This window comes from Musca autumnalis, unplaced genomic scaffold (genome assembly GCF_047663935.1).
Source record: "Musca autumnalis isolate F117 unplaced genomic scaffold, ASM4766393v1 scaffold_4, whole genome shotgun sequence".
NCBI classification, from domain to species: domain Eukaryota; kingdom Metazoa; phylum Arthropoda; class Insecta; order Diptera; family Muscidae; genus Musca; species Musca autumnalis.
Window position 1 is genome coordinate 42776249 of NW_027411977.1, and position 12777 is coordinate 42789025.

A 12777-nucleotide genomic window follows, 5' to 3' on the forward strand; every position below is an offset into this window, starting at 1 on the left:
ACCTTTGTGCAACAATGTTTTGGTCCGAATCTATGTTTACACCTCGGAACGATCGTACATCCAACACGCTTGATGAATGTCTTCCATCTATCACAACGTAATCAATTGGATTTCTTTTTCTTTGATATGGCAACAGTCAGGAGCACTTATGAATATCGAGATGCTCAAATCTGGTACTGTTTTTTGTCGCTGCTAGTATATGAGCCTCATTCCATTGTCAGATGTTTTACGGTGGACACTGAATTTCCCGACTCTTGGAAATTATTCGCCTAGAATGATTTTAATGTCATGGGCATGATGATCTACGCGATCGTAGAATATATTTTTAGTATGTTTGTCCTTCTCTTCAGAATTTTGCTTTTATGCGTATTGTAGCAACCCTACATTCACTGGGGTGATGCTGGAGACCAGATGTTTTAACTTCCGACCAACTACAAATCCGCAACACAACTCATGCTTTGTGTCACGGCAGCTTCGACCTTCTAACTCGCTTCCTTCAATGCCCTTTTCGTCCTTTATTTTAAGAGCCGCAATAAAAGTACCACGATATGACGTTTTTCAGCTTCGAAATGTTGCTCAGAAAATTTTAGGTACGGGTCTTATTGACAACTGATCGATTTGGTCGCGTTTTCATAGTCATTTTTACATTTACCCCACGAAAACGCGACAAAATCGATTATATGTCAATGAGAGCCGTACCTAAAATTTTGTCCGTGACATTTTTGCAGAACATTTCGAAACTGAAAAACGTCATCTTGTGGTGCTTTTATAGCGGCTCTTAAAATAAAGGACGAAAAGGATACTGAAGAAAGCGAGTTAGAAGGTCGAAGTGCTCTACAAAAATAATCCTCATTCGATTTGACTGTAGACATCTCAAAAATAAGCTAAAGCAACATTGAACAATGATATAACGCCAATTCCTGACGGCTTCAGGGTCTCTAGCAAAAACTTCATCACGCCATAACGCGGTAGTTCGATTCTCGGCGGATCTGTCCTTCGGGGTTCCTAATATACTCACCAAGGCCTTTCTTTCCCAAGAGGAATTTTCCGTGGCCCAGACTTTCACCTCCATTTTGTTGCATAGTGTAATTTGAATGAATTTCGTTTCGAAACGTCTCAGAGAAAAAGGCAATAATTTTGTTTGGTTTTTGTTTTTGTTTTATTTTAAATAATTTATTAAATTCGATTTGTTTACGTCTTTATTTCAATGGGTTGTGTTTGTTGTTGTTGTTTTTAAGTGCCTTTGATTTGAAGTATTCCATTATTTAACATCCTTCAAGTATGCTAATGGCAGACATTATGCCATTTATCGTAATCCTCGGCACTTATCACATTTTATTTGTTTTTTCTTCACCCTCCCTTTCATTCAATTTTCGCACAACAACATATCAACAGGTCATAATGCTGGGTGATTCTGGTGTGGGTAAAACATCGCTTTTGATAATGTTTCGAGATGGTGTTTATATGCCCTGCTATTATGTCACAACAGTTGGCATTGATTTTATGGTAAGCGATTTCAAAGAAAACTATAAACAAAACAAAAAAAAAACGAAATAAATGTGCATAAGTATTTAATGTAAATAAATGTTTGATGGTGTTATTAAGTGGTGTTCATGGTTAACAAAATACGTACACAAAAAATGTCTTAAAATTAAAAAAGTTAATTTAAATAATATGTTTTGAATTAATAAAGAAAAACTTTAATGTTTCCTTTCAAAATCCTTCTACATTTATATTCCACATGAATCCTATTTCTTTTCTACTACAATCTCTTAAATTGTGAAATTGTATGTGTATATATGTGTGTGTGTCTCTCTTTCTATTTCCATGTGCCTATGTGTGTAATAAATCTTTTCACAACCTTTTCACCTCTTTTTTGGGAAGACATTTTTGGTCGGGTTGGGGGTAGAGGTTATGACAAGATTAAAATTGAAATATCAATAACCAAAAAATGATTGGGGGAGGGGGGATTTCTTTGGGGCTACAATAAATTTCAATATTTACTTCCCCATTTTATTTGTTTGTGTATTCTGTCAATAATAAAGTATAAAATATTATGAATAATGATACTTTTGGGAGTAGCCTTTATCTATTACTGTCATTTCTTATCTCTCGGAGTATGTTTTCCTTTCAATGTCATCTTGTTGTTCTTCCCTCCTTCCACCCTTTCTATAATTTCCTTCTCTTAATGGATTTGTTCTTCACAATGACTTTTAAAAATAAATCCTTTTTAATGTTTATTTGCTTGTAAATGTTCTTAGTGTTGTCCTTCCGAAAAGTCCTTCTTCGTCTATCATTGATTCAACAGAGTAATCAATTATTTTATTTACTTTTCTTTTTAAAGATATATTTTAATTGAATGTAATTTGTATACCAGCATATTTGTTTAAATTTTTGTGAAGATAAATGACTATGAATTCATCAGCAAGTAAAAAAGTATCAGTCGGCTTTACCGACAGATATATACCCTCAGCCTATGTGTGAATTGAAACTTTAATCTATAGACAGACAGATCGAATACCGGCTACACAAAAAATCCTTTTCAGCCAAACAAATTGTGTATAGGACATACAAAATTGCCGACAAAAATATGGATTTGAATGAAATCTTAAAAGTGTTGCGGAGTAGATACCTGAAGGAATGTACCGACATAGTCCAGTTTGGAAGTGGATCTTATTTTGGGATTTGTTACTTTCCGAAGATATCGCGTCCTCCAGTCATTTCAGTTGGTCAACATATGATTTTAAGTTTTTCTACTATTAATACGGGAAGCATAAAGTTGCTCACGAAAACATATCGCTGTAAAAAGAACCACAAATAGAAGAATACTCGAACAGACACGAAGAAAATTGTGAACTTTTGTGAGGGAGGAATCCTAAGAAGAGGACCGATATGGTCCATTTTCGAAGTTAACCAACAATTTGGACAAAATATTATGGAGATTCGAAGTTTGGACCAAATAACTTGCTCCGAGATATCGCACTTAGAATTTTTTTCTAGACAAGTTTGCGTCACATTTTCCAAATATCAGCAAAATGCCTGTCCTATTTTGTGTTTGGAAGCTATATCCAAATCTGAACCGATTTCAATATAAGTTGGCAAACTTATTTCTAGCCCAAAGCCGGTGGCATTTTCCAAATTTCATTGAAATTTAACAGAATTTGCGTGCTTGGTGCACCAAATACCCCTAATCGGTCGAAAATATGTATATGTGGGAGCTATATCCAAATCTGAACCGATTTAATTATAATTTGGTAAACATACTTCTGCACCAAATACCTCAAATCGGGCAAACATACACTCCGGTTCATCTGAATAGAACCAACCAATATTTGGCTACAAATACCGTTATATATACGACGAAAGGAGAGGAATTGTAAATTATAATTTTGTGGACATGTAGAGTATATAGTAGCCGATATTTTCAATACCTAACATGTTTCACAAATGCGTTATAACGGTACTTTTTACTCGCTTTATGAAAAATGTCAATCCCACGACGTGGGTCAATCCCACGACGGCCGGTTCTATGTACCGAATTGACCCGAGGAACCATCTTCTCGGCCAGGGACCGTCACCTCAGCAACTACTTGTTCGTGTTCGTCTTTATTTTTATCTTGGGTGCGGCATGTCCCGGAATGCCTGCTCCGGATTCTTCTGGTCCGTGCCGGGATTGAAAGTAATCTCGGGCCATGGTTCTGCACCGTTTGTCAACGTCTCATCCACCATAGGTCGGTGTCAATGAGATGAAACTGGTGCCAAGGATGAGTGCATTTTAAGAACTGTTCAGGCCTGTTCCTACGACAGGGTTTATGTTGCCTCGTGCTGCGCCAATATGAACCCCAGTGAGTCTTCATCATCAACATCATCGGATTATGAAACTCCCCCGCAATCTCCCAGACAGCAGTATCAGCAGCAGCCATTAACATCGCGTATTGCTGTCCCAGTTCCTGAGGATGTAACATTCTTGCAGTTGAACTGCGATGGTCTTCGAACCAAGATCAATGAGATCGTGGACTTTATGAGTCGGAGAAATATTACGGTCGCGGCGATTCTGGAAACGAAGCTGAGCAACAACTGCAGTCTTCGGAGTTGTGATGGATACAACGTTCTTCGCCAGGATCGTACGAGAAGTGGGGGTGGAGAGCTTGCATTCCTGCTGCACCAGTCTGTCCAGCACAGACATATCTCGCCTGAGCTAGACTCTAGGGACCCATACTTGGAGTGTATGGGGGTAGCGGTAAGTTGTGGATCCGCCGAGATAGAACTGGTGAATGTGTATATCCCGCCGGTCAATAGCTGTGTCCCGCGTTATTTGCCTAACATCAGATCTCTGTTGCGAGGTGAAAACCGGCTGGTCCTAGGGGATTTCAATGCACATCACGAGTTATGGCGTTCAGCTCTAGGTAATGGCCAGAGATGTACAGATCTGGCTGAGCAAATAGATAGCTCCACATTCTGCACTGCGAACGAGGACGCACCCTGACATATCCATCGTGTCACCCGGTATGACGAATGACGTGACATGGCAACCCGTCATTTCCCTTGGGTCGGACCATCTCCCAATCCTCATCTCCATAAACAGACCACCAGACTTCATAACCTCTGAACGCCGCACTTTCATTAATCATGGAAAGCGGATTGGCAAGGTTTCAGAGAGTTCACTAATTAACGCTTCAGAGAACTGTCCAGTCCCTTTGATGTTGTGGTAGCAGAGAGTAAGTTCCGAGACATCATCACTGCTGCAGCCGCTCGCTTTATCCCTGCTGGTCGAATACCTGAAATAAGACCCAATTTCCCAGCAGAGGCGACGGGATAAGCTAATGAGCGTGATGAGCTTCGCCGCACGAACCCCAGCGACCCCAGAGTCAGGGAACTGACAATGGAAGTCAATAGATTAGTCAGTGAACACAAGCGGAAAAAGTGGCTAGAACATATGAAGTGCTGCAACATTGGAGCCGGCTGTAATAAATTGTGGACAACGGTTAAGGCGCTATCGAACCCTGGTAGGAGAAACGATCGAACATCTGTCACGTTTAACGGCGTGGGTGTGACAGATCCGACGAGGTGCGCTGGCTATTTCTGCCGACAATTTATCGAGCACCCCGATAGCGACCGGGCGAAGAGAAGTGTTTTGCGTCCTTTGCGATCTCTTCCAGCCGAGGAAGAACCGCTACAATTTACGATGGATGATGTAGCAGATGTTATCCGACACGAAAGTCATCCAAAGCGCTTGGACCTGACGGAATTTCTATGGTGATGCTAAAACAGCTGGATGACCCAGGAGTCGAGTATTTAAGTAAGGTCCTCAACATATCGCTAGCCACCCTAATTGTTCCCGATGCCTGAAAGATGGGCAGGGTGGTCCCGCTGCTGAAACCTGGCAAAGATGCCAGTAAAGGTGAGTCGTACAGGCCGATTTCACCTCTATCACCAGTAGCAAAGATACTCGAGGCATTACTCCTCCCCAGCATCAGATCGTGTTATCCAGTTGCAGATCATCAACACGGGTTCCGAAAGCAGCACAGTACTACAACAGCACTGCACGCAATTTCCACATATATTGGACGACCAAAACGATCTGACCAAAACGTTTGATACGGTCAGCCATGCTAGGCTGTTCGAGGATATCGAGAATACTACCCTGCGGCCTTGTCTGAAACGCTGGGTTATCAACTATTTGTGTGGTCGCCAGTCATACGTGGAATTCAGAGACAGGAAGTCCAGACCCCGTAGAGTGAAGCAGGGAGTTCCCCAATTAGGGGTGATATCTCCGGAACTGTTTAACCTCTACCTCTCTGCAATTCCACGCACTCCCGACGGCATTGAGTTAATTACGTACGCGAATGATATCTGATATCTCATTGATCTTGTAGAGTTTTTCCGTGCGAGGAATATGAAAATATCCACCACTAAGTCAACAGCCACACTGTTCACCACATGTACGGCGCAAATGAAGCTCCCACTGAATGTGCAGGTCGACGGTGCAATTATTCCGACCACAAACTACCCCAAAGTCCTAGGGGTCACATTCGATAGCATGTATAAGTCGTCCCAGCATACTACAGCTATCTGCGATAAGCTGAGACACAGGAACAAGGTCCTCAAGTCCCTAGCCGGCAGCACTTGGGGTGCAGATAAAGAAACCTTGTTAACCACATACAACGCGATAGGTCCGTCTGTGGTAAGCTATGCGGCGCCAGCGTAGTGATACGCAATGGGATAAATTAAAAATCTCACAGAATGCTGCCCTGAGAACAGCTACAGGGTGTCACCTCATGTCTGCAGTGGACCATTTACATGAGGAGACAAAGATCCTTCCTGTGCGCTTCACAACAGGATGTTGACGATGCAGTACTTGCTTGGATGCTATAGGAAAGACCAACCAAATCACCATCTGGTGGATATACCTGAACCCCCCAGGCGAGTTAGGGAGGATTATAGAGATCTAGAGAGAGAGGTCTAAAGATATAAAAGAGAACCTCTAGATCAACGTGCATACCAGGCAAGTTTAAGAGACATTCATACTGATGCGGTTGCAGAGGCTCTGGCAGCCTACAGTGCGAATATCGTCCTCGAAGATCATCCACCACCCGTGGCAGCGGAAGAACAACAACTGCCAAGACAAACGAGAGTCCTGTTGGCTCAACTTAGATCTGGTTGGTGCAGCCGCCTCAATTCTTACTGGGCCAGGATTGATGGCACGCGGAATATCTGCCCAGCATGCGGCACCAGTCCGCATACTACAAAGCACCTGTTTAACTGCCCAGCCAACCCGACTGACTTAACTCCTCTCTCTTTTTGGACTAATCCTATTCAGGTGGCGTCCTTTCTGAACTTGTAGCTGGAGGCAGAGCCGAAGGTAAGAGGGGCCGCGAAAACAACCGATTGCAAAAAAAATCAAAACGATACGAGAGCAGGTATTAAACTGCACTTTCTAAAATTTTGTGTAGGAAGTACGAGTGGTCCATATTCGAACTTGATCTATGTCTGGTAGAAATATTACGATGTTCAAAGTACCAAATAGCTTAGTCTCTTCCAGAGTTATCGTGAGCATAATTTTTGCGAATATGTTTGAACTTTTGTGGGGAGTTACCCGAGGGAGTGGACCGATGTTTTTTAACATGAAAACAACAATGGCAGTTCGCAAAGTTACCATATTTGATTTTAAAGACAATAAAGTCTCCGATCCACATGCGGGATATGTGACATCAATTCAATTCAGTCTCAATCTGAATTGAAGCGTCTGCATCGTTCGAATATTCACTGGGCTAAAACCAATCGTGCCTGCCTTGGTAGCTGGCGTTCTTCTGCTGCAATGGATGAGTGTTGGTCTCCGAGTACAGCATTCATATTGTACCTTTGTACTTAAAGTTGGCAGCACTCCTGACATAGGTATGTCTTAACGACTACTACATTTTGGTCGCTATCTTAACGAAAATTTTCGTTAATTACTGAAATAATAAGCATTGTAGTTTTACCGATTTTTGTCGGTAATTCGAAAAATGAGTTTCAGAATGCAGCTACAGATGTATCTAGGTCAGGGTAACCGGTTCACTAAATTGTAGCAGGTATACACACGGCGGTAACACCAAAGCAGGTACTGCAACAACTATATCTTGTTGTGCTGATGCACGGGCAAAATATTCATCTCCTCATGAAGATGGTCCACTGATGTCATGAGGAGGCGCCTTGTTGCAGTCCTCAGTGCGGCATTCTGGCAGATTTGAATATTCTTCCACTGGCGTCACATGTAGCGTATCACGGACCAGCCTATTGCATTTTAAGAGATCAACAAGATTTCTTTGTCTGCACCCCGAGTGCTGCCAAATAGCTGAGGCTTGCACAGACGTCTTAAACATGATATATCTTTCCTGCAGTTCAATTGCAACGATCCCCGTAACAAAATCAAGTAAATGGTCGCCATGATCCAGGAAAAAAAGCTCACCGTCACATGTACCTTGCAACGTTGCGATGGTTAAAACGTTTTGCGAAAGGATCGTACAAGAAGCGAGGAGAACTTGGCTTTCTTATACAACACCAGCCTGTCCAGTTCAGACCAATCTTGAGCTTGACTCTAGTGACCCACACATGGAAAGTATATATACATTAGAGTTGCTCACTCTGGGTCGTATGCCTAATTTTAGTTATTTTTTCAAAGGCAATAACTTTCTAGTGCTGGAGGAATTCAATGCTCATTATGAGCTTTGGTATTCCTTTTTATGCATTGACCAGAGGGGTACTGCGCTGGCCGAACATATTTATGGTTCCACATTTTGCACGGTAAATAAGAGGAATTTGCACAGCTCGCCAGGAAAAAATTACGTGTCCTGGAAACCTGTAATTTCTCTAGGCTCAAACGACCTTCCTTCCTGACTCAAGAGTTAGGCAACTTATTCTTGGTTCCGGTGGGGATCTATGAGTGATCTGCCATCGAGTCACACCTCGTCGTTATCAAGCGTTCGTGAGCAAAGATCTCCCACAGATGTGGGTGCTATGGCATCTGTGGTCGGAGGTACAGTTACAAGCAGACAACCTAAAGGAAAATTCAGGAGGGGACAGGGAAGTTTAGGGAGAGATTTAACTTGACCCAAGCATCAGAGACTATGACTTCGAGTCCGAAAGCAATAGTAAAATGAATGTCCACAAGATGGAAGACGAAGTTAGCCAGGGTATTGCAAAACTTTCAACTAAAATGCTGCAGCGGTCAGGGGCTCAACGACGGAAGTTTAACAAAAACCAGGCGCGTCTAAATAGAGAATAGCAGGATGATCCAAAGAAAATCAATAGGACTCCCTCCACTTCTTCGCAAGCCGCGAAGAGAATGAGATCTCATGAGGAACAGAATACCGCTAAGCCGTGTAAGAAAAAAATGGCTTCCCACCTTCTAATGTCCCGATTAAACCTCGTCAAGGCCAACATGGAGGAAACTGTTCAAAATATCCTTTGACAGTTGCCGATAAGATAAGCTCGGTTATGAAAAGGGTGAGGACAACCGCAGAATCTTCTGGAATGACCGGAGACTCAGAATAGAAGGCCAGGACCTTCCAGAAGAGGTAGATGGCAAGGGAGACCGGAAGAATCTTCGACCGCAGAATCTTCTGGAATGTCCGAAAACTCAGAATTGAAGCCCAGGACATTCCAGGAGAAGAAGATGACCGCGGTGACCGGAGCCGCCATCTAGTTACACCAGGGTAGTGGTGTTATGCGGTGATCGATACCAGTAGAGGGTCCGCAGACTAGAGAAGAACATCAGGAGGGCATTGCAGCAATGGTCGGCTATAAAATATTGGAACACATACTAAGAAGTGGACCAATAAAAATTGCAGTGAACTTAAGGGTGACCTCTATTTATTCCACTTTGGCCCGCATGCGGAGTGGTAGTCAGCAGAGTATCAACTCTTTGGTATGGTGGAGAATTTAAGCTGATGAAGAAGGGCGAAGTACCTCACCTGACCAAAGCGGCGGTATACGTCTAGGGGTATGGCTGCAAACTCGAGGTCTTTGACAAACAACCTGAGACTTTTGAAGTGAAGAGATGGAAAGTCTTCCACAAAGGTGAGAATGAAGATGACAAGGATGCCAGCCAGCCAAGGTGAATTATACACGCCTATTTTGCTAAAATGTTAAGAAGCAACCCATCATTAATTGTTCCCCAAACATACCAGACGGGACAGGAGAGACTTCTCTTTTCAGCCAACTGGTAATGCAAAATGTTGTTCTTTTACACTAATTTGTAATGAGTTATTTGCATGGCTCATACGACTCCCAGATTTTTGCTGGGCAGTTTTGGAAAATATATGGGAAGTTTAAATGCTTCATGTACCCATAAAGAAGATGAAACATAACATAAGTGTTAGCTAAATATAGCTATTCGTAGAAAAGCATTTATAATGTCTATATATATCCTCCATTCGGAGGACTGACTAAAGCGGTAACAATATTCTCGCACGTCCCCAAAAAAATTCCAACAGTTTGCTTTAAATCCAGTTATATGTCGTTTTCTGTTTAGTTGGATCTTTTGGTCTTGATCACAACAGTATCCTTTTTATTCTTACATGGGCTAGTTGCCGAGATATGGACTTCAAAATTTCCACACAAAAAAACGCTAAAGCGCTTAGATCCAGTTTTATGCATGATCATGGATCGTTATGAAATCTTTAAGGCATATGGTCCTTCGAGTCCCAATTACAACGTCTGATTATATTTTCCCTGAGATAATACAGTGATTTTGTATTACGTATAAGAACTTAGGTGTCACATCCCGAGGTACAAATACTTTCTTCAAAACTATTTTAGTGTTAAACTCCTCATCTTGATCCTCTGCAACAAATCTACTATTTTTCCAATACATTGCTACTGACCTCAAAAGGCAACCAGTAACTATACCTCTTTTATTACGAAAAACCTCAACTGTTGCATTCCAACAATTTCCTTTTACTGACAGTTGCCATTTCACACTGGTTGTTTTGTTGCACGTTAAATATCTGCAATATCTATCTAGAGAATGGTTTGAATTCAATCATGAACATGTTTGTGATTCCAAGAAAAGTATAATCAATACCGACAGATTTAGATTCCTATGTACAGTACAAATTTAATCCGATAAAGAGGATTAAAAACATACTTTAAGTTATTAAATGTGTTTCAATCTGCAAAACTAGTTACAAAAGGGTTTACTTATCTGCAATCCTTGGAATCCATTTTTGTTTGTTTAGAAAATAGAAAAAAAAAAACGAAAAAAAACATCCTTCTCATCATCATCATCAATATTATCAATTTCAGTCAATCGCATCGTGTATAAATATTGCAGAATCCTTGTCATCAGTAAATATGTACACATGTAGACACATATGTATGTAATATTTCCTTTCATGTGTAACGGAAAGAGCACTAAAGGGGAAATATTATATTTGTTTCACTATATGAGGGCGATATGAATAAATTTCTTTAACGGCTTAAGATTTATTTAGATAAGTAGATCACTTTATTTAATGATAACCGTTTTTCTCATAGAAAATAATGAGGATTTCATACAGAAGACCTGTTGTTATAGAAGTCCACGAGGTGTTCTTGTAGAAGACTAAGAGAGATAGAAGAGCAACAAGTCTTTTTATAGAAAACCAACATAAGGCCTTCTTATAGACTAAAGGAAAAAGTCTTCCAAAAGGTCTTCTCATAAAGGACCAAAAATTATTTCATATAGAATACCAATAGGTCTTCTTATAGAAGACCAAGATGTCTTCTCATAGAATACCAATAGGTCTTCTCATAGAAGACCAAGAAGTCTTCTGATAGAAGTCGAAAAGTTATCATAAAAAGCAAAAGGTGTTCTTATAGAAAACCGAAAGGTCTTTTCATAGAAGACCATAAATTCTTCTTATAAGAGAACACAAGATCTTCTTAAATAATGTCAAGAGGTTTTCTTATAGAAGACAACAAAGTGTTCTTATAGAAGTCCAACACATCTCCTTATAGAAGACCCAATGTCTTCTTATAGAAGACCAAAAGGTTAGAAGAACAAAAAGTCTTACCATAGAAGACAAGAAGGTCTTCTCATGGGGGACCAAAAAGTCGTCCTTAGAATACTAAAATGTCTTACCACTGAAGTTCAAATGGTCCTCTCATAGAACACCAAAAGGTTGTCGTGTAGAAGACCAAAAGGTCTTCTTATGGAAGACTAAAAGACTTATCGTATTTACTTACTTAATCACTTACTTAGCTGGTCCATTACAGAAAATTTTTCCATAAGCCGAACTAAGAAAAGATCTCAAACTCTCTCTGCTTAGTGCTTCACTTTCTGTAATACCGCGCCATCTATTCTTTGGCCTGCCAATTCTGCGTCAACGCTTATTCTTATGATATGGTCTAGCCAACGCAATCATTGCATCTCGATACGTTTATCTATACTGATGTCGTTGTATTGCATATATAGCTCGTGGTTCATACGACGTCGATATTCACCATTAACGCAGATTGGTCCGTAGATCTTTCGAAGAATTTTTCTCTCAAACACACCAAGCACTGCCTTGTCTGCTTGCGCAAGTACCCAGGCTTCTGAACCATACATCAGCACGGGTGGTATCAGTGTTTTGTTAAGTGTTGTTTTTGTTTGACGAGATGTGGCTTTATTCCTAAACTGCTTACTCAGCCCGAAGTAGCATCTGTTGGCCAACACTATTGTTCTTCGTATTTCACAACTAATGTTGTTGGTTGTGTTTACGACCGTGCCGAGGTAGACAAAGTCCTTTACTAACTCAAAATAAAACAAGTTAGAACGGCGTTAAGTTCGGCCGGGCCGAACATGTTATACCCTACACCACGAGTTGTATTGAAGTAAAATAGAAAAATTAGTTTCACTTCGTGTATGAAGAGAACTTAAAACAAAATTTAAGCAATTTCGGGAAAACAATGTGAGGCACCGTTCTATCGGGGGTATTTCAAAACGTCGATCTATACAGACAAATATCTGACAGAAAGTTTTTAGACTCAAAGAAAATTCAATACCAAATTTCAGTAATTTTGGTGGAATATTGAAGCCACAATCTTCAAAATACCGAACATCGGGAGGTACGTTTCCATGGGGGCTATATGAAAGCGTGGACGTATACCGGCAAATTTAAAGGGGAAGTTTGAGTATCCCCAACCAAGTCTAAATACCAAATTTCAGCCATTTCGGAGGAAAATTGTGGCCATAATCTTCAAAATACCGAAAATCGGGAGGTACCGTTGTATGGGGACTATATGAAGGCGTGGACCTATACGACAAATTTAAAG

The 12777-nt window shown here is 40.9% G+C and overlaps 1 protein-coding gene across 3 annotated transcripts in view; it reads left to right on the forward strand.

Annotated features, from left to right (window-relative positions):
- The window catches only part of Rab26 (RAS oncogene family member Rab26), a 137383-nt gene that overhangs the window by 97405 nt on the left and 27201 nt on the right, over positions 1-12777 (forward strand). For 2 of the 3 annotated variants that reach the window (XM_073981693.1, XM_073981692.1), the window contains one exon: positions 1396-1506. The exons of the other annotated variant lie outside the window; for it this stretch is intronic. In XM_073981693.1, the coding sequence (XP_073837794.1) occupies positions 1396-1506 (111 nt within the window). The remainder of the gene's footprint in view (positions 1-1395; positions 1507-12777) is intronic. 3 annotated transcript variants of the gene reach the window in all.